Source organism: Elephantulus edwardii, unplaced genomic scaffold, assembly GCF_000299155.1.
Source record: "Elephantulus edwardii isolate Elephantulus edwardi_28Jun2011 unplaced genomic scaffold, EleEdw1.0 scaffold00120, whole genome shotgun sequence".
NCBI classification, from domain to species: Eukaryota; Metazoa; Chordata; class Mammalia; order Macroscelidea; family Macroscelididae; genus Elephantulus; species Elephantulus edwardii.
In genome coordinates, this window is record NW_006399870.1 from 1,755,419 (window position 1) to 1,776,747 (window position 21,329).

A 21,329-nucleotide genomic window follows, 5' to 3' on the forward strand; every position below is an offset into this window, starting at 1 on the left:
ACAGCTCCCCCCCCCCCAACATATGGAATGCTTCACAAATTTGCTTGTCATCCTTGCATAGGGGCCATGCAATCTTCTCTGTGTGATTCTTTAGTTTATGTGCTGCTGAAGTGAACACAACAGCTCAGCTTTTGACTCCACTTTGTCTGGAGTCTTTGATTGCTTAGTCCGGACTTCCATGAGTGTGTAGCACCGCTTCTCTGGACCTTGACCTTCCGACCTTCTTCAGAAGCAGCTATTTCAGAAAAGTTGTCACTTGACATGGAACTCCAGAGCTGAGGCAACATTCTGCCACTCACCCATCAGCAGGTCCCTAGATCCTTACCCCAAACAGAAACGCAGGAATCTATTCCCTACCCTCACTACCCCTCTCCAAAAAAGTGTGTGTGTTGGGTTGGTGGTGAGGGACTGAAAGTATTTAAGAAGACGTCTGAAGGGTGTAAGAGTTTTTCGATTGTTGGAGTTGAGGTTATTTTGTTTTCTTTTTCTTTCCTTTCTAAGATATGCTCAAAAACACATTTGTAGGAGTTTTGCATCAATCTCATGTGTCCTCTTGCACTATCATTTACAGAAGCAATACTGCTCTCTTTGTCTTTGTCCGGGGACCTTCTCATTTCCCTTCAGTCTTTTCAAAACAGTAAAGCAATTTAATAAAACATGCCAGTGCAGTGTATTGCAAAAGTATGCAAATACATGCAAGGGCTATGCAAATAAGTTCGAGTAGCCTGCATTTCCCGGGCTTTCTCCCTGCAGTCGGATCCCAGGCATTGTGGACCAGGACTCCCAAGTCAGGTGGTACCACCGCCACCCATGGGCTGCAGAACCAGGACTGGGACAAAGGGGTGGGCTCTCTGTGGCATTCTGTCCTTCTCTAACTCCTTCCTTCTCCACGCTGTCCAGCCTCCCTCCTCCCGTCACTAGACTCCAGGACTTGGGAGAGAATGAAGCGTGGGCGCCTAACTCCCCTTTAAGAGCTAGAGCAGTGTGCCTGTACTTTGCCTCAGTTTCTCTACATTCCAGGAGCTACCATTCAGACGGTAAAAGGACAAATGCCCAGTTCTGAAGTCGGTGGAAGGGCAGATCGGATAGAGCCTTCTCCAGCTTTCAACTTGGGGTGCTTTTGAGAAGACAAACACCCCTACCACGTCCAGAGCTGATGCGGGGCGCAGGGCGGGGACTCCAGCTCGCACTTAGCGCCTCTAGCTGCTGCCGGGCGAGCGCCCAACTGGTCGTGGGGCGGGTGGAGGTGAGAGGGTGGGGAGACTCGGTTAATCCCTTAATTACGCCGTGGTCCGCGAGGCACCTGCTTTCAGCCCCGCTCCCTCGGGGGCCCGGCGGGGTGGAGCGCAGGACGCAGGAGGAGGAGGGCAGCGCAGCGCGCAGCGGCCGGGCGAGCGGCAGGACAGCGGCACGGTGGCTGCGGAGGCGCGCGGAGGCGGTGGAGGGCCGCCCGGCTCCCCGCCCGCGGGGCTCGGACCCAGGGCGCGGGCCTGGCGCCCCCGGCCCGCAGTCCATGCGCGCGCCATGCTGCGCTACCTGCTCAAAACGCTCCTACAGATGAACTTATTTGCGGACTCGCTGGCCGGAGGCATCTCCAACTCTAGCGAGCTCCTCCTGGGCTTCAACTCTTCGCTGGCGGCGCTCAACCACAGCCTGCTGCCCCCCGGCGACCCCTCCCTCAACGGTGAGGTCCTGCTGGCTTGGATCTGGGGGTGGGGTGTGATGGGGACGGAAGGTTAGAGACGGAACAGGGGATTGTGGTGCAACGGCTTCTCCGGACGCTCCCGGGGGGGTTCCTGGAATCCAAGGACAATTTAGGGCCTCAGCACTTGAGAGCTTTAGTTTGGGGTTCAAGCATCAGCGGCAGGAAGAAGGTTCCAGAGGGGACCTCCACTTTTGAGCTGCCCCACACCCATCCCACAAGGAGGGATGGAGCCCCTCTGTCCTGAGCTCAGAGGACCTGGGCTCAGAGAGGGGTTCACAGGAGAGGCTCGGTCCCCACACTGAACACTTGTCCACCCAAGGAGTACAGCTTCCTTCGGGACCCGAAGTTTTCAGAAAACTCTTTGGGGTGATTGTGAGGGTGGCAGGATGTGTGTTTGCTACGGAGGGGGCAGGCAGCACGCTTGCCAGGGACAGTCCAAGGTGTAAGGAGGGACTCGCGGTGGTACTCCCTGGGCTGGGCCTTAGCGGGAGGCCAGCGCTGGCGGCGGCGAGGTCGTTACCACTAATTACAGTGATTAAGTGACTGGACCAGCGCTCCCCCTGCGCGCGCGGCGGGGAGGCCGGGAGGGCAGTTTTTGAGGAGCCCTGGAGAGGCGGGATCACTCCACTCCGCTCTTAGGCGCCTTTCCGGTGGTTCCCATTAAGTGACCTTCGGGCCTTCCCTCCGCTCGCCCACCATCCGGAGCTGTGAGAGGGGTCCCGGGCAAAGCGTGCTAGAAAGTTAGCCTGGGGAGGGGGGGACACTCCCGGTGTTGGGGGATAAGCTCCAGGGCCTCATTAGCATGGCCATTAGCTATTCATTAGGCTGATGTCGAAGTATCTCCTGAGACCTGGAATGACCGGGAAGAAATTCCAGGGTGGGGCGTTTGCAGCTGCTGTCTACAGGAATTAGGGGGAGAGGGGTGACCAGAAGGGGGAGGAGGGAGTCGAGAGAAGAGGCTGCGGAGTTAGGCGGGGATTCTCCAATCTCAGACCTCCCACATCCCCATGAGATTAAAGCCTTTCTCCGGGGCTTCCCTGATAATCACACCTCTCCCTCCCCAGCGCTTCGGCCGTGTGCTTCCCACTTTCCACGATCTCACACAAGTTTGAAATGTAGTGAAATGTGAGTAAGGTAGCTGCAGTCACGTTTTGCAGCTGTGAAAACTAACTCAGAGACTGAATGAAATCCTCTCCCCTCCTGGTCTTAATAGCGAGCTCTGCTGGCCTAGTTGTAAGAAGCTGCACTGCAATCCTGAAGACCTGAGGTTCAAATTCACTGGCTGCTCCAAGGGATGGGGGAAATCTCCTCTCTTGCGATTAAACTGCCCCTGAAAACCTGCTGGAGGGTCAGCTATAGGTCGATCCCAACCCAACTGGGCACAGTAACAACACCTGGGGGTTTTGTGAGAAGCTGGAGAGGAAGATATGGTAGTATTTTGTTGTGTTGTTCCTCAAGTCAGAACCTATAAAGGACCCTCTAGCTGGTTTTCTGAGGCAGTAAAACCCGGAGGGAAGACAGCCCATCTTTTCTCCCACAGAGTAGCTGGTGGCTTCGAATTGTGTCCCTTTGTGCTGGCAGCGCAACTCTTTACCATTAAGCCACCAATGCTCGCTAATGAGAGAATAATCCTATATAATAATCGTGATGTGTTGGTTATTAGCCTGTGGCTCACTCTTCTGCTTTGACACGCATAAATTGCCTTGAGTTGGAAGTTCAGTTGGTAACAATTGGCTGTTATTATTTCTTAAATCCGTTGCTTCACATACGTACCTAACAGGGGCTGCCGTGGCCTGGTCAGCAGACAGTTGCACTGGGAACCCAAGGCCGCGGCTCTCCGGTGGTTTGAATTCACCCTGGCTCCAGCACAAAGGTAAACAATCTCCTCCCATGCGATTCACAGCCTCAGAAAACCCACTGGAGAGTTTGCTGAGTTGGCTCCTACTAGGCAGCAATGAGTTGAGTTCAATATGAGTCCATGATAATCCTATTCACTCTCCCTCTTTATAGGTGGAAAAACAGACATAGAGAACTTAATTAATTTCCCCTAGTTCTTATTGCTAAAGAAGCATGAAAGCCTGAGGTTATGGTCCCAGTTGACTTAACAAGCCTAAGGCCTAAGCCGTGTTTGCATTGCCCACCAAAGGAGTCTAAATGGGCCCGAGATGCGATGGAAGAGAGGAGGTGAAGTAGAGAGATTTCCTTTTCAAAGTGGTGCAGTCCGCATGACTCTCAGCAGTCACAGCCCCGCACAGCCCTATGAGCTGAGTCTGTGTCCTCAGATCTGCGAGGAGAGGCGGGAAGATTAACCGGTCCTGCCGTGAGGCCGGGAGCTAGCGCTCGCTCAATGGCAGCGGAAGAGGCGGGAGGCCACATGGAAAGCAAGCGCAGAGACGCCCGCTTAGTGAAGGGCCGCAGAGTATTCGAGGCAGCAGCGACGCCTACTGGCCGCCACGCTTTACAAATCCACTTATGCTGGTTTTGGCTGTAAGCTAAGGAGCGCAGGTGGCTTGGTCCCTCACGGGCTGAGAGGCTAAATTCAAAGGCAGTGTCACTCTGGAAACTGGAATCCACAAGCCTCTCCTCCGGAGAAACGGGGTCAGTCTTCTCCTGGGCGACTTACAGCCTCTGAAAACCTGCTGGAGGGTCAACTGTGAGTTGGTTCCAACGACGGCAAAGGCTTTGAGGATCCTTAAAGTATGCAACAGAAGGCGAAGTGTGCATGAATCTATAGTCTTAGCTCCGTGAACAAGGGGCTCGCTCTTTCCCAGTGCTTCTCAGCCTTTCTTGGATCACCAGTCTGTAGACAATCTTCTAAAAAACTACGCACCTTCCAGGAAAAGGGAAATTTACTCATGTTCCCACTACCACTTCCATCCAATTACTTTGAAATCACAGGGCCTCTTTCCTACCAACAAACACCCGAAGCCCTTGCTCCCGATTAAGGTTGACCTAAAGCACTACTCTGAGCGCGCAGACCTTCCCTCCGTGCCACTTAGGCCAGTCCACAGTTCCCGTTCCGTCTGTCGGGGCTTGTGCTTTGGCCAAGAACCTAGTGTTGGCTCAGGTGCTCCGTTTAGGGTGTGTACTACACAAGGACAAAGGCGAGCGAGCCAGTGAGTGGAAGCCGAAGGCCAAGAGCGTTCAGGTCTCCCCGCACCTAGCCTCACTTGGAATTACATTCTCTGGAAGGTCGAAGGTCGGTGGCACTACCTCCGCCCCACCTCCCGCTGCTCCCCAGCCTCTGTTTAGCCACCAACACGTGGTTCAGGCAGTTCTCACTTAAACTTGGCTGGAGAGGATAAGGAAAGACTTTGTGTTCTGATTATTCATCAGTTAAGCCTGTCAATAGGCATCTCCATTAGAGAACGCAGGACATCTGCGAATAAGGGCAAACTGGAGCTCACAGAACAAAAGGGTTGGCAAAAGTGGCCAGACAGGATACACTTTGTCAGGTGAAGTATTCCGGAAACACAACAACGAGGTTTTCTTTCCTTCTGGCGCCTCGATCCCTCCCATGGGTTCCTAATCTGTATGCTTTGTGCCATCCCCCATTTCCATCCTCCCAGGGTCAAGGGTCGGGCCCGAGGACGCGATGCCACGCATAGTGGAGCAGCCGCCAGATCTGCTGGTGTCCCGAGGCGAGCCGGCCACGCTGCCTTGCCGCGCGGAGGGCCGACCCCGGCCCAACATCGAGTGGTACAAGAATGGGGCGCGCGTGGCCACCGCGCGTGACGATCCGCGCGCTCACCGCCTGCTGCTGCCCAGCGGGGCCCTCTTCTTCCCGCGCATCGTGCACGGGCGCCGCGCGCGGCCCGACGAGGGGGTCTACACCTGCGTGGCGCGCAACTACCTGGGCGCAGCCGCCAGCAGAAACGCCTCGCTGGAGGTGGCGGGTGAGTGTCCCCGCGTCAGCTGGCTGCTGAGGAACCCAAGAAGGAGGCGAAAGGACATGCAGCCATCGGACAGAACAAGTCCACATCTCAGCCCCCTCGTGGTCAAAGCTGGAGGTGGCACTGGAAGTTTAGATCTACAGGGGTTCCTCTCTCCCGAGGGCAGTGCTCCTGAGTCTCCCCCAGTTAAAACAGCCCAGTCGTTAGGTCCCATGCAAGTGTCTTCGACTCATCGCGACCCCGTGGCACTGAGCAGACGACTTTCACAGCGTTTTCTTGGCTCTAATCTTTAAGGGAAAGGCGCTCTGGTGGCCTCCTGCGCTGTTCCATTAGGCTCCTGTATCTTTGGCTGTTAGAATCCGCTGGTGGCTCTCAGGGAGGAAAATGAGCAATGTCTAGACTTGCAGCCTCAAGAGCCAGACGAAGGGTGGCTGGGAGCTGGCCTGCTCCACATCAAGAGGTTGGGAGGGTGGTGGTTGGGCTGGTTGGGCTGGGGAGGGGGGAGGGAAGAGAGTGGAGATCTTGACAGAAACAGATTCCAGGTTTTTCCTCCTGCAGAGTCGTGGCCGGGTTGGAGTCATCAACCTTTGGCTTGCTTACCCGAGCCTCTGCTACACCTTTCTCTTGCTCCCTCTCCAGTTCTGCGAGATGACTTCCGGCAGTCTCCTGGGAACTTGGTGGTGGCCATGGGGGAGCCAGCAGTGCTGGAGTGTGTGCCTCCTCGCGGCCACCCTGAGCCCACCGTGGCTTGGAAGAAGAACAGTGTGAGGGTCAAGGAGGAGGAAGGAAGGATCACGGTGGGTGAGAGGTGGAGCCCTGCTCTGACCGCGACTCTACAGTACCCAGCCGAACTGTCCCAAAAGGTTTTCAAGGCTGTAAAACTTTACCAAAGGATGTTGTGTGTACCATCTAGTCGGAATCGACTCATAGCTGACTCTCCAGAGGGTGTTGATAGGCAATTAATCCCACGAGAGGAGATGGCCCATCCTCCTATTTACAAAAGGATGGGGATGTGGAAATGGCCCAAAGAGCGCAGGCCTGGAATCAAGATCCTGAAGGGCCTGGGAATTCTGTCTTAATGATGATCAGGTCAGAGATTAGGTATAGGGAGTCAGCAACCAGAAACTTCAGAATCAGTTACTGAGTAAGGAATCAGGGGACGATGGAATTGGCATGAGTTGGGTGGGGAGCATGGTGCCCAGGCAGTAGTAGAAGGCCGGTTAGACTCCGAGAAAAAAAAAAAAAACAACAACAGAGAACAGTAGGCACATCCTGGACAGATTCCTTATGGGCCCACTTGCCTCACCTTCTTCACAGACTTACTGTGAGGATTGACTAAATAATATCTATCATGATTCCTCTGCAGATCCGTGGGGGGAAGCTGATGATGTCACATACACACAAGAGCGATGCAGGGATGTATGTGTGCGTGGCCTCCAACATGGCAGGAGAGCGAGAGAGCGGGGCAGCGGAACTTGTGGTGCTGGGTAGGCCTCCAGGGGAAGGCGAGGAGCTGGGCAAGCTGTAGCCCAGGGATTATCTAGCAAGACCCTTAACTACTCACTCACTTTGCCATAGAGCGACCCTCATTTTTGCGTAAACCAGTGAATCAAGTGGTCCTGGCCAATACCCCTGTGGATTTCCCATGTGAAGTGCAAGGGGATCCCCCTCCAAATCTGCGCTGGCACAAGGAGGATGGGGAACTGCCCCCAGGCCGGTGAGAAATCCCCTCCTTCTGCCTGTAAGGAGAACCAATCACCTCAAGAACCCACCCTGCCCTAGAGTTGGGATGCAGACACCCTGTGACTTGAGGGAGCAGAGAAATCTGGTTTCCCAAAGCCTGTGTCCCCATCTGTCTCCCAGTCCCTATCTCTCTCCATTCATGGGCCCATGAATACCAGCTTCTGTTTCTGTTGAGTTCTGCCTTGTCTTTGTGTGTCCTGACCCTGGTTTATGTTTTGGGGAAACCAAAAAGGGTCTGTAGCTGTGGCCAACTCAGACTGGGGGTGGGGAGTGGAGCAGGTATGAGATCCGGAGTGATCACAGCCTTTGGATTGAGCGGGTGAGTGCTGAAGATGAGGGGACTTACACCTGTGTGGCGGAGAACAGCGTGGGTCGTGCTGAAGCGTCTGGCTCTCTCAGCGTTCATGGTGAGGGTTCACTGGGGACAGCAGGGAGGGTGCAGAGGGGATGGCTGGTGGGTAGAGGTGTAGGAAAATGAGAGGGGGAGGACAGAATGGGAGATGGAGAGGTCACTTGAGTCAGGAAGGAGAGAGAGAAGGAAATAAAGTTAATCAGAATTGTGTGAGAGCTGAGTGTCTGCTCCAGCTACGGGTGGGTTCCCCTCTCCTCCTTCCTCAGTCTCCTGACATGCACTTCCTTTATGTGCCCTCTCCTTCCCAGTCCCACCCCAGCTGGTGACCCAGCCCCAGGACCAGATGGCAGCTCCTGGAGAGAGTGTAACTTTCCACTGTGAGACTAAAGGCAACCCCCCGCCCGCCATCTTCTGGCAGAAGGAGGGGAGTCAAGTAGGTGGCCCTCTCCCAGGCTCTTTTCTGCAGCTCCCTCTTCCTTCTGATGCTCCCCACAAACTTCTCTCAAGGATTGTTTCTGAATTTTAGTCCTCTCAGGAACTTTTGCAGGTCATCTGGTGGATTAAAATAAGATAATGAGTGTAAAGATCTGGCACATATCAGGCACTTGCTTTATAAAGCATAATGTTTGAGGTAGTAGAGAACAGGTTCTTCCCTGGAAAATTGTTTTTCTTTTGGACAAGAATGTCCTAAGGATGTAGCAAATTTAATTCATTCTCTCCCTGTCTCTGATCTCTTGAACTTGGACTTTTGGGGATAAAACATCACCAAGAGTGTTTCAGGGCAGAAAATGCCATGCTCTTCTACTTAATAGCTGACAAGGAATTCCACCAGGGACAGTTCCACCTCTCACAGTCATCCCTCTTCAATTTAAGCAAAGAATCTGAGAACATGGTAGAACTGAAGTGTTATCAAAAGTAACTCCCTCTAAAGGAAGGATGGAAGTCATGTTACTAGGAAACTCAAATTCATTGCTATCAAATTGGAACCAACCCTCAAGTAATTATTCAGAGGCTGTAAATCTCTGGGAAGGAGATTGCCCATCTTTTTGCCAAGAAGCCCCTGGTGGATTCAAGCTGCCAGAGAGATATTGCCTTTAGGCTAGCAGTGCACCCCCCTGTGGGCTTCATCACAGGGGGCTACCTGGTGTCCACTAGTAGGAAACTGGGCTGATATAATACAAGCATTATGATTCATTCCCATCTCTCTGGGGATTCTCATTCCAAATCCATAATTGTACTTTCCTAGCATTTTTTGTACCTTGGATTTTAATCAGATTATTTAATTACTTTTAAAATTAAGTAATTAATTTTAATCAGATTTTCTCATAAATAAAATATGGTGATTATAGTAATAGGGGATGAGAGTAGGTATCAGTCAGGGTGCCATTTGTCCTAAGGCCTGACTTATTTTCCAAGTATCTATATAATGTACACTTTTTAAGCCAGGAAGAGGGGAAAGAATTCAGCATTTAAACCACATTGTGCTAGAAGATTTTCCTATCATTTCACTTATCCTTATAGCTATTTTCAAAGAGTCATATTTGGGTAGATTGTTGTTTTTGTATACCATAGAGTCAGAACTGACCTATAGCTGAACCTCTGGTAGGTTTTCAGAGACAGTTAATTGCATGAGAGATTTCCCATCCTTCTCCTGTGGAGCAGCTGGTGGCATTGAACCATGTGCCTTCGGGATTGCAGCACAGCTTCTTGCCCCTAGGCCACCAGAGCTCCCTACATGGAGTGATTAGAGTTCTGGAAGTTAAATAGCTTGTTCAGTTTCCCAGCCAGTAAGTCACAGAGCTCAGAAGTGGAACTCAAAATCATCTAATAAAAACCCTTCATTTTTTTGTGAATAGGTTTAACTGGTTTGCCCAAGGTTATAGCTGGCTAGGGACAGACTGTAAACTAGAGCCTTCAGAATCCTCTGGCTCTTGGGGTTGATGGGCACCAGGAGGTCTTTTCCCAGCTGCCTCCTCATTTTCTACTTGGTTCCTTACCTCTGTCTGCAGGTTCTGCTTTTCCCTAATCAGTCGCTTCAGCCCACAGGGCGCCTCTCTGTTTCCCCGAGAGGTCAGCTCAGCATCACTGAAGTGCAGAGTGGGGATGCTGGCTATTATGTGTGCCAGGCGGTCAGTGTGGCTGGCAGCATCTTGGCCAAGGCTCTGCTGGAGGTAAAAGAAGGTATGTATCCATATGGATAGGGTGGAATCAAGCCTAGAGGATAATAATAGCATAAGGAGATATGTTGCTCCTGCATTTTAAATCATATCTGCAAGAGGAGAGGTATGTTTCCTAAGCTAATGAATAGCTGGTCACAGGCAGATGATTACAGAAGTTTTCTCTGATTCCTGGGGATGAGCTGAGAGAGAATGAGGACCAAGAGGCTTATTTCCTGTATCTAGAATCCTTTCTCAACTACCCAAGTTCTTCTTTTTCTCAGCATCCTTGGATAGGCTGCCTCCTATCATCCTCCAGGGACCAGCCAATCAAACGCTGGCACTAGGCTCTGCTGTGTGGCTGCCATGCAGAGTGACAGGAAGTCCTCAACCCAGTGTCCAGTGGAAGAAGGATGGGCAGTGGCTGAAGGAGGATGGCCTCCGGCTCAGCCTAATGACCAATGGTACCCTGTATATTGCCAATGTGCAGGTGAGGCTCTCCACCTGGACCCTGTGTTATTAAGAGTGCCACCTGGTCCACATTCCCAACTCCAGTGAGTACCCACTGGGACTCTCATCATTTCTACCACTCTGCATCCTGTGATTACTCCTTCCCATCCCTCTGCCTCCTTTCAAGAAAGCCTGCAACATCTTCTCATCCTTCTATAACCTGCTTCTACTCCTTTGGCTTCTGTTGGATTTGTCCTTTTGCAGGAGACAGACCTGGGATTTTACAGCTGTGTAGCCAAGAGTTCTACAGGGGAAACCACCTGGAGTGGCTCACTTCGGACTCAGGGTGAGTTTTTATCTATTCCCTTGTTTTATCTTTGTGCCTTTCTCTAAATCTGCTTCAAAGGCAGTCATTCTCTTCCAAGAGCCCTGGCTTGATTTTATCTTCCATGTGCCAGTTGTTGGGGATGAGAAGGGCAGTAGTGACTCCCTAGGAGGCAGGTGTGAGTAGGGATTGGGCTACCGTGCCTCTCTGTCCACCATCACTGCTGCCGTAGCTCCTCTGGGAAGGAGGCAGGTTATGCTGGGAAACTCCTTGTTCCAGTCTCCTATTCTAAGAGTCCTTCCTTACTGCAGAAGACTGGGGAGTATCATCAGAACCCCCTGTAGAACCTAGCAGTCTCCCGGGGCCTCCTTCTCAGCCAGTGGTCACTGAGGTCACGAAGAACAGCATCACCCTGACCTGGAAGCCCAACCCAGAGGCTGGGGCCACAGTTACCTCTTACGTGATAGAGGCCTTCAGGTATGGAGAAAGTCTGAATGCATGACTGGAAAGCCAAAGAGCAGGGCCTTTGTGTCCTTTAGGTCTTTGCTATTGTGAGGACTCAAGGATTTGCTCCCCGAGGTGAGGGCAGGAGGGTTCATTGGGAATAGATGAGATGAGGTAGACAGATTGGAGTTTCCTGGTTTCTATAACTCTGTCACCTCATTCCTTTTGCAGCCAAGCTGCTGGCAACACGTGGCGGACAGTGGCTGATGGCGTGCAGCTGGAGACACACACGATCAGTGGCCTGCAACCCAATACTGTCTACCTGTTTCTGGTCCGAGCTGTGGGGTCCTGGGGTCTCAGTGAGCCCAGCCCTGTCTCAGAGCCTGTCCGCACTCAGGGTAAGGTCAGAGTCCTCATCCCCCCACCAAACCACGGCACCGTGGCAGCTTGTAGATTTGTTTCTTGCCAAGGTGATACTGATAATGTTGTTGTTGTTATGTGCCGTCGAGTCACCTGCGACTCATAGCGACCCTATGTACAACAGCCCTAAACTCTGCTCTGTCCTGTGCCAATCGCACTCTCTCTGACACTCCCATCCCAATTATCCCAATCACTGAATCAATCCACCTCATAGAGGGCCTTCCTCTCCTGCGCTGTCCCTCCACCCTCCCAAGCATGATGTCCCTCTCCAAGGACCAGTCTCTCCTCACAACATGTCCAAAGTATGTTAGACTGATAATAGACTTGGAATATAAGGCTATGGTAGAGACTTACTCATCTTTTATGGCTTCTAACTTCAGTGCCTTTCACACAAAACAAATGGAGATTATTTGGAGCTCTGGTAGCTTAGCGATAAAGAGTTGTTCTGCCAACACAGAAGCAGGTGGTTCAAATCCAGCAGCTGCTCCACAGGAGAAAGCTAGGCATTCTCCTCCTGTGGGATTTACTGCCTCTGAAAATCCACTGGAGGGTTAGCTATGAGTCGGTTCTGACTCGATGATACATAACAACATAATAACGGAGATTATTAAGACTAGAATAGACCACAGAGGGGTAAACTTCGTGTCAGGATAAAGAATTGAGGCCTGGAAAGAATATTTAGGTATGCAGAAAGAGCACTCAGGTAGCAGGAAGTCAGGCTCACTTACTCTCCTGACCAACCACTTCCAGACCCCAGGGACTAAGTAGTACATGAAGTATGTGAAAATAGGACACAAACTATTCTCAGTCCTGTCTCTGTCCCTGCTGGTATCTGCTAAGTGGACTCTTTGGCCAACAGACAGCAGTCCCTCCAGGCCTGTAGAAGACCCATGGAGAGGCCAGCAGGGACTGGCTGAAGTGGTTGTGCGAATGCAGGAGCCCATAGTCCTTGGGCCCCGAACCCTGCAAGTGTCCTGGACAGTAAGTGTGACTCAGGGATGAATAAGGGCAGGGATAATGATGCAGGATATGGGAGTTTCTGAGAACGAGAACAGGTTGTGGGAGAGTGTGTGGCTGGAGAAGGCAAGCAGAAGAGGGGCTGAGTCTGGAGGACTAGTGTGCCCACCTTCTGGCATGCTTTTCTCTATTACAGATAGATGGCCCAGTCCAGCTGGTCCAAGGTTTCCGGGTGTCCTGGAGGATCGCAGGCCCTGATGGGGGAAGCTGGACAGTGCTAGACCTAGAGTCTCCAAACCAAAAGAGTGCTGTGCTAAGGGGACTCCCCCCAGGAACCCAAATCCAGATCAAGGTGCAAGCTCAAGGCCAGGAGGGGTTAGGGACTGAGAGCCCCTCTGTGACCAGGAGTACTCCTGAAGAGGGTAAGGAGGGTCTGACGGATGGACAAGAAGGAAGAGAGAGAAGAAGAGAAAGTGTGCTGGGGAGGGCATGGGCTAGCTGTAGGAAAGGGGTGCCTCTCACTTTCCTAGGATGTTAAAATAGGCATGGGGAGGGTGCAGGCATGCCAGTAAAGTGGGTAATGACTATCTATGTCCACCCTGGCCCAGCCCCCAGTAGTCCCCCGCAGCGAGTGTCAGTGACCTTGGGAAGTGATGGCAATGGCAGTATCACTGTGTCCTGGGAACCTCCACTCTTCTCTCAGCAAAATGGGATCATTAAGGAATACCAGGTATGGGGTTTGAGAAAGGACTGAGTGGGAGGCCTGGGGCAGGCAGGGAGAGATAGGACTCAAAAGCTAAGAAATCCTCTGGTCTGGAGGTTTGAATCCACCTGTAGCTCCTCAGGAGAAAGATGGGCAGTCTCTGCTGGTTTGTAGCCTGGGAAGCTGGATAGAGGGGACTTATGAGAAGGAACTCACACCACAGCTGTGAGCAAGTGAGGAGCCTTGGTGGCACAGTGGGTCAAGCACTGGTTTCTAATCAGAAGTTCAGCAGTCTAAAGTGGTGAAGTCTGTGGGTGAAAGATGAGACAATGTGCTTTCATTAAAATTTACATCTCAGACACTAGACTCCCTGGAGGTGATGTGAGTCAGAATCAACTCAGTGGGTCAGGCCTGGTTCTGGAAGCCTTTGTGAGGAGCCCTCAATGGGACAGTCAGTTAAAACAGTAACTAACAAAACAAAAAAGGTCAGCTGTTCAAACTGCTCTGGGAGAAAGATGAGTAAGCTTCTGCAAAGATTACAGCCTTGGGAACTTGGGAGTATGACTTTGATCTGTAGGCTCACTGTGAAAGACCGGGTAGCAATGAGTTTGCTACCACCCACTTCTCTGAGGGAGAAGGATGAGCAGTCTCCTTCCATGCAATTTGCAGCCTCTACAAACCCTATAGATCAGATACGAGTTGGTTATGATTCAACAGCAATAAATTGAGTGAGTAAACCCTTTCTGGTGGCACAGAGGTTAAACACTGAATGGGAGTCACTCAGCTCTTCTGCAGGAAGAAGGATTTGGTTCTCTGCTTCTCCAAGATTCTGAGCCAAAAAACTTGTGGGACACAAGATTTGGTCACATGAAACTCCTGTTATCATTATGTATCGAGCTGACCTTTCAAAGAGCTTTTAGAGGTGGTCAATCGCACGGGAGGAGATGGTCCATCTTTCTCCCACTGAGCAGCTGGTGGATTAGAACCGTGTGCCTTTCGGTTAGCGCAGCACTAGGCCACCAGTGCCCCTAGTAGAGCTCAATCCCACATCACTTCCCAGCAAGACCCCTTCACATTCTGAACCATCTGTGCCCGTGTTGGGTCAGGATGCTCTTTTGCATCTCTGAGCCCGCTCTCCCGCCTCTTAGATCTGGTGCCTGGGCAATGAGAGTCGCCTCCACCTAAACCGGTCTGTGGCGGGCTGGGTACGCTCCACCGTGCTCCGAGGCCTGCAGCCGGGCCTCCTCTATCGGACCCAGGTGGCAGCGGCCACCAGCGCTGGCGTGGGTGTGGCCAGTGCCCCGGTGTTGGTGCAGCTACGTGAGTGTAGAGGTGGAGGTGGGAGTCTGGAGTGTCAGGGAGGGCGCCACCCCGATTCCGGTTCCCAGGTCCCTTTTCCCTCACTTGTCTGACCCCCCACAGCATCCCCGCCGGAACCGGAGCCGGGGCTGGAGGTGAGCTCGGGGCTGGCTGAGCGGCTGGCGAGGGTGCTGCGGGAGCCTGCCTTCCTTGCGGGCAGCGGAGCTGCCTGCGGGGCGCTGCTCCTCGGGCTCTGCGCTGCCCTCTACCGGCGGCAGAAACAGCGCAAGGAGCTCTGTCACTACACAGGTGAGAGCTTGGACCGGGGCGGGACATGACAGGGCGGGACCTATTGGGGATTGGGCGGGGCCTAAAAGGGGTGGGACCTCAGGACGTCACGGTCAGGACCTGAGCCCTGGGAGAGGCATTGGCGGGACCGCCGCAGGGCGGGGTCACCTCACCGAGGGGGCGGATCGTGCCTACAGGGACAGAGGGAATGGGCGGAGTCAGGGTCCCAGGGGCGGAGTCTTAGTGGGAGGGCGTGGTCTGCTGAACGGAGGAAGCCTGAGTTCTGCATTCCAGGAGAGGGAGATTCTGGGTTTTCTGAGGTCAGTGGTTCTCACTCTTGGCTACACATAGGAATCAGCTTTAGAAAAATAATGAAGCTCAGCCCCCAGAAATTCTGAGGAAGCTGGTTCAGGTTGCGGCCTGAGTGGTGGAATGGGATCAGGGTTGAGGAGTAGACAAGAATATCTGTATTTCTGAGCCTTCTCCCATTTCCCCTTTTCTTTTCCCCATCTGTTGCTTTTCGGAAGCCTCCTTTGCTTACACACCGGCAGGTAAGCCATCTCTGCCCATGGGGTTCAGACCCCAAGAACAGGTTATTTTTCTAACCTCGTCACCTCCTCATCTTCCCCAGTGTCCTTCCCACACTCAGAGGGCCTTTCTGGAGCCAGTTCCAGGTAATTTTCTTAACCCAAGCATAGTTCTATTAACAAGGAGACCCCTTTCCTTCCTCTCCAGGACTCTGTCTGTCCCATGCCAACCATCACTCACCTCCCATCCCAAACACTACCATGACTGCCTTGCCTCTGCTGGCCTCTTTGAGCTCTCCACCACCAGAGTTTACATGCTTTCCCTCAGGCCACCCAGAGGCCTTGGCCCTGCCCCTTACCCATGGCTGGCAGACTCTTGGCCCCACCCATCTCGAAGTCCCTCAGCCCAGGAACCCAGGGGAAGCTGCTGCCCCAGCAATCCTGACCCAGATGACAGATACTACAATGGTGAGGAGTTTTCATTCCCTAAGGGCCCCCTGAAATTCCAGCACCCTTTTCTCCTGTCAGCATCCTGGGGCAGCCTGAAGGGAACTGAGAAGCCCCACTTTTGCTGAGTTGGTCAGTGCTTGGGGAGGCTGTGAGTCAAGGAGACTTAACTGCTCTGAATGCCCTAGTTTGGGGGCTTGGGCTGGGGGAAGAAACTAATCCAGTAGGGCCTCCTTTTGCCTTCCATTCTTTGGTTGTCCCCTATCTTCTATTCTTGCCCCTGGGTCCCCCTTTTTCTTTTCCACAGAAGCAGGGATCTCCCTGTACTTGGCCCAGACGGCCCGGGCTCCTGCGGCTCCTGGAGAGGTTCCTGTTTACAGCACCATTGACCCAGCTGGGGAGGAGCTGCGGACCTTCCACGGGGGCTTTCCCCAGCAACCACCGGAAGATCCAGGCACCTGGAGTCAGTATGCGCCTCCAGAATGGACCCAGGGGGACGGTGGTACGACTCCAAGTCATAATACTGATTTAGTCCTAACCAGAGTTGCCCCTAAAAACTTCTGCTTCTGCCCAACACTTTTTCTGGTTCTTCTCTGGCTCTTTCCTCTATGACTTCTGCTTTCTTAAGGAGCCAGGGCAGGCAAAGTGAAGCTTCTGGGAAAGCCTGTGCAAATGCCCTCTCTGAACTGGTCAGAAGGCCTGCCACCACCTCCCCCTTCCTGTGAACTGAGCTGCTTAGAGGGTCCTGAGGAGGAGCTGGAGGTGGGGTAAGGAAACTGCCCCCCTCCCAGCCTTCATAATAGGGTCTGCCATCCCCTCCAGGGCAAGGCATTGCTGTTGGGAAAGGAAGAAAACGGGGCAGCAAGAAAGCTGAGGGGAAGGTACAGAAGCTATCTGTCCGACCCTATTCTCATGCCTGTTTGCCCCAGCTCAGGGCCAGAAGAGTGGTGCCCACCAATGACCGAGAGAAGCCAGTTGGCAGAGGCCAGCTCCAGTGGACAGTGCCTGGTCTCCTCATCCAGAAGGGAAACACCCTCTCCCACTCCTTCCTATGGACGGCAGTCTACAGCCACTCTAACCCCTTCACCTCCTGACCCTCCCCAGCCACCCACTGACATTCCCTGCCTGCATCAGATGCCCAGGTAGGGGAGGGTGTATATAGTCTTCTGTGAATAGATAGACCTGGTAATGAGGTCTCAGAGCTGGGTCAGGGTAGAAGTGAGATTTGGGAAGGGCAGTGGGGGCTGACAAAGTCTCCCACTGTCTTCAGACTGGCTCTCTGTTGGAGGGACTCTTCACGTTTCACAGACATAGTACTCCTCAAGTGTCACTAGCTTAGGACTTGAAGGAGAAGAGGTGGCATCTTGTTTACTTGAGTATTGGCCTGAGGCTCTAGCACCTGCCTGGTGCAGTGATATTGAGTGAACAAATGCAGAGGCCTCATGTCATTGTAGGAGGGCACCCTTGGCACCAAGCTCCCCTCTCAGTGCCTCCCAGCCCACTCTGAGTAGCCATGAAGGAGGACTTGCTGGGCTGGGTGCTGGCCCCACGGCCTCTCATCACCTCAGCCCCAGCCCCGCCAGCTCAGCCAGCAGTGCCCCTGGTGAGTCTGTTAAAGCCCCATTATTTCTACTTCCCAGGCCCCTGCCCTGGAATTTTTGTCTCTGAGGCTTTCTTCTCATTCACCCTCAGGTTCCTTTCTCTGTGTTGTCCCTTACTTACCTATTTCTCTCTTAATGCTGCAGGGAGAACCCGGCAGGTACCTGGGGAGATGCCTTCACTTCAAGGACCCAGGGCTCGATTCTGGAAGAAGCCCAAGGCCCTTCCTTATAGGCGGGAACACAGTCCTGGAGGTGAGGTGACAATGAGTCTGGGAGTGGGGACAGTCAGTAGAGGGAAAAGACTGAAAACCACAAGTAAGTTCTGGAGGCTGGAAGAAGGGGGCAGGAAAGTTAAATCTAAGACTGTTCATCTGCAGCTTCAAGGTTCCTGGGGACAGGGGTGGGAGGAAAAGTAGTAGCAGGAGAAGCAGGCGACTCTGCTGAATACAGGCTTCTCTTTAGACTTGCCACCCCCACCCTTGCCTCCACCGGAGGAAGAAGCTAGCTGGGCCATGGGGCTGAGAGCAGCAGGCAGCGTCTCCTCCTTGGAGCGGGAGCGCAGTGGGGAGAGGAGGGCAGCGCAGGCAGCAGCTCTGGGCAGCCAGCAGTGCTCGCACCAAGATGGTAAGTGAGCAGGGAGCTGGACTTTGGGACTAGAGGCTGGAGGTAGTGCAGGCTGTGCCACTGATGGATTTCCTTCCCAGCTCACCCCTGTGGGCCTGCTCTGGAGGCCTTCTTCCAATGTTGTTGTTGTTGTGTGCCGTTGAGTCACTTGTGACTCATAGCGACCCTATGTACAACAGCCCTAAACTCTGCTCTGTCCTGTGCCAGTCGCACAGTCTCTGACACTCCCATCCCGATTTTCCCAGTCACTGAATCAATCTACCTCATAGAGGGCCTTCCCCTCCTGCGTTGTCCCTCCACCCTCCCAAGCATGATGTCCTTCTCCAAGGACCGGTATCTCCTCACAACATGTCCAAAGTATGTTAGAAGGAGGAGGTCAAATGTGAGAAGAAAGGGATTGTGGTGCCCTTTCCCTCCTTTTCAGAGGATGTCTCTTTAGCTATTGCCTCCATGTTCCTAAGCACGTCTGATGCCAAGTTCGGGTGCTGACCCTCTATTTCTCTGGTCTACGGCATGCATCTGTCCTCTGCTCTTCTCCTGGAGCTGAGATTGTGATCAGGGGAAGCAGGTGGGGAGCACCGATGTCCTGTTCGCTACCTGTGCCCCACTCCTCTTCTCTCTTATGCAGCAGAAGAGTCTTGGTCCCCATACAGCAGGCCGAGCTACCTGTCCCGGGGTCAGGGCACCAGCACTTGCTCCACAGCTGGCAGCACCTCTTCACGAGGTTCCAGCAGCTCTCGGGGTTCCCGGGGCCCAGGAAGGAGCCAGAGCCGGAGTCGGAGCCAAAGGCCAGGACAGAAGCGTCAAGAGGTAGGGGTTAGGATTCACATGCATGTGGGATGAAGGGCTATGGAGAGTGGGCCAGAGGAGTCCTTGAAAAACAGGGAAAGAGAAAGGATCTTGGAGAAGAAAAGTCTAGTTAAGAAGGCATCCTGGAGAAACAGTAATGACAAAATGATGCATAATGGATGATTCCAGACTATCCATCCCCTGCCTCTAGATATAGAGAGGGTAACATGTTTGGCCCCCTCTGTTGTGATACCAGAAGAACTAGGTGGTGCCTGACTACCACTTCCAAACACTTTGATCAAAGATTTCATAGAAGAATCTCCATCAAGAGAGGATAAAATGTAGAACAGAACTTAAAATTCTCATGGACTCTAGACTTTCTGAACTCTTGAACCTAATCCTTAAAGCTTAAATAAAACATTTCCCCTGAAGTTTCCTTAAAACCATAGTTTAACTGATTTTTTTTAAAAAGTCTACCTTGAATATTATGCTCTTTAAAGAACTATCTATATAAGATCAATGTGACAACAGGAACTTGATTAGATTCAGTGGGAGCCTTCAGAAGCAGAATGGTCACACACTTCAAAGAGCGTAATTAAGTAGTGACATGTAGAAAGGGTGTGTGTAGTCATCTCAACAGGTACCCCTTTAGAGAGTGGTTCTACTGTGACATCCATGGGATTACCAGGAGTTGGAGTCATTTCAGTGGAGCCTTGCACAGGCACTGGGCTCTCCACAGGAGAACTGGCCCAGGAGGAAGGCTGAAGTGAAGAGACACTTACTCTCCTGCAGCCTGTTTGATCTGGGTCAGGGCTTGCCCATAAGCCTCGCTTCTCTTTCTTTCTAGGAACCGAGATGACCCATGATGAGAAGATGAGGATAAGAGGAATCCCAAGGGGAAGGGGTGTGTCTGGGCCCAGGGCCCACGAGGAGACCTTCACCTTGGTAAATGATGCTGTGAGCCAGGAGGAGTAGGAACTGGCCCCTCTTTCACTCCTGGCAATGACACACCGACTCCTGAGGTCACTGAGGAGCATGCTTAGAAGCCACAGAGCACAGCTCTTCCCTTCCATTGCTTTCTGAGCAAAGCCCGCTTGTAAAAAGGAGAATAAAGAGCCTTCTCAGAGCCCACATCCTCTCTGTCTGGCTTTGTGCAGGAAGTCAGGTGGAGGGGGCTGCATGATACTGTGCATCAGTGCACACTAGTAGCTTTCACTCCCTTTTGGATGTCTTCTATTCAGAGCACCAGTGAAGATAGAGCCACAGACACACAGACCTGTGCTACCTCTCAAAGAAGCTAGAGCCTGCTATTTCCAGTCACAACTATCCAAACTTTCCACACAGCCCATAGTGAGACACTTGTCCCAACTCTGTGCCCTCTCTTAGGCACTTCTAACTTTCCTATAAGGAAATATGCCTTTAATAGTAATAATAATAATAATAATAATAATAATAATAATAATAATTCCTTAATATTCAAAGAAAGGAGTTTGTAGGGTAAGCCTGGGAAAGAAAGAACAGGCTTTTTTAGACAGCCTGACCCTCTCAGAGGATTTGTGCAAACTTGAGGCCCAAAATGAGTGGTCTGGCTGGCACAATGGGTCTGGCTGGTATAGTAGTTGGGCCGTGAATGCCGTGGTCTCTTTTGATACCTTACACATAACCCAAGCCCCTTGTTGCTTCCTGGTTGCCTGAAGAAGACATGAGTCTGGGGCTCCCACTCCACAGAATATTGGCTGCTTTGTGCTGTGCCTCCTTGGCTGTCTGGAACTTTAGGGAGCAGCTTGTTTACCCTCCAAGCCCAGCTTTCTGATCTCTCTCATCACTTTGGCCAAAGTATAATTCCTCATTCCCCTTATGTGTGACAAATGAAGTTGAAATGTTTTCCAAAGGGACTTTACCAGAAAACAAAAAGAAACACGAAATGAAGAAAAAGGAAATAGAAGCCACAGATATCTGTTTGGAGCACACTCTTTGCTTTGACATCATGAAATCCAACCCCAGGATGCCTGGCCCGCATAGTGAGAGGCACCTCTCCCCTGAACCCTATCATTTACTCTTAACCCAGGACTTCCACATAAAGCTTCCAGGTTTGGGGGACGGGGAGAGGGTGTTAGCACTGCTTTTCAGAGCTAGCTCCCTAATTACCTTTTTCCAAAGTGTTTTCCTGTGGTGCTGGCCATCTGGTCATGGCCTGCATCTTTCTCCACTCAGTCTGTGGATTTTGCCCTGATCTTTCCCACTGAATGAGGAAGTCTCCTGTCTCCTTGTCCTCCATAGCCTCCTGTGGCATCCAGGGTTCTGGGACCCCTAGAAACAGCCCACCCCTTCACTGTTGTTATGTGCCCTTGAGTGGGAACTGACTCAAAGTTCACCTCCAGAGCGTTTCCAGAGGTTGTATATTACATGGGAGAAGATTGTTTATGTTTCTCCTGTGGAGCAGGTGGTGGATTTGAACCACTTGCCTTTGGGTTGGCAGTGCTCTCACTTACCTACTGGACCAGACCAGCAGCAGTGGAAGAGACTAGACCGGTGTGCGAAGGGTGTTCATTAGCTGGTGGCCTAATGGATAAGGAGTTGCACCACCAACCCAAAGGCAAATGGTT

At 52.3% G+C, this 21,329-nt stretch overlaps 1 protein-coding gene across 1 annotated transcript; it reads left to right on the forward strand.

Annotated features, from left to right (window-relative positions):
- Positions 1-1,369: 1,369 nt before the first annotated feature.
- Positions 1,370-19,582, forward strand: ROBO3 (roundabout, axon guidance receptor, homolog 3 (Drosophila)). Its single transcript, XM_006892844.1, has 28 exons — positions 1,370-1,684; positions 5,275-5,601; positions 6,238-6,395; positions 6,965-7,085; positions 7,177-7,315; positions 7,621-7,748; positions 8,002-8,126; positions 9,703-9,874; positions 10,134-10,339; positions 10,564-10,645; positions 10,936-11,101; positions 11,300-11,466; positions 12,348-12,469; positions 12,642-12,867; positions 13,054-13,175; positions 14,297-14,468; positions 14,571-14,756; positions 15,263-15,286; positions 15,367-15,409; positions 15,591-15,730; positions 16,017-16,211; positions 16,338-16,476; positions 16,639-16,851; positions 17,164-17,312; positions 17,455-17,562; positions 17,773-17,934; positions 18,566-18,744; positions 19,571-19,582. Exons 1-28 carry the CDS (start codon positions 1,525-1,527, stop codon positions 19,580-19,582), a joined length of 4,143 nt encoding a protein of 1,380 aa, XP_006892906.1. The 5' UTR covers positions 1,370-1,524.
- Positions 19,583-21,329: the final 1,747 nt, after the last annotated feature.

Excerpts from the sequence above, each read along its gene's own strand:
- ROBO3 (XM_006892844.1), top strand. The coding sequence starts at position 1,525 with ATGCTGCGCTACCTGCTCAAAACGCTCCTACAGATGAACTTATTTGCG. Across the intron at positions 7,749-8,001 it reads TGGCTCTCTCAGCGTTCATG|TCCCACCCCAGCTGGTGACC; the intron begins GTGAGGGTTCAC and ends TCTCCTTCCCAG. Across the intron at positions 16,477-16,638 it reads GAGGAGGAGCTGGAGGTGGG|CTCAGGGCCAGAAGAGTGGT; the intron begins GTAAGGAAACTG and ends TGTTTGCCCCAG.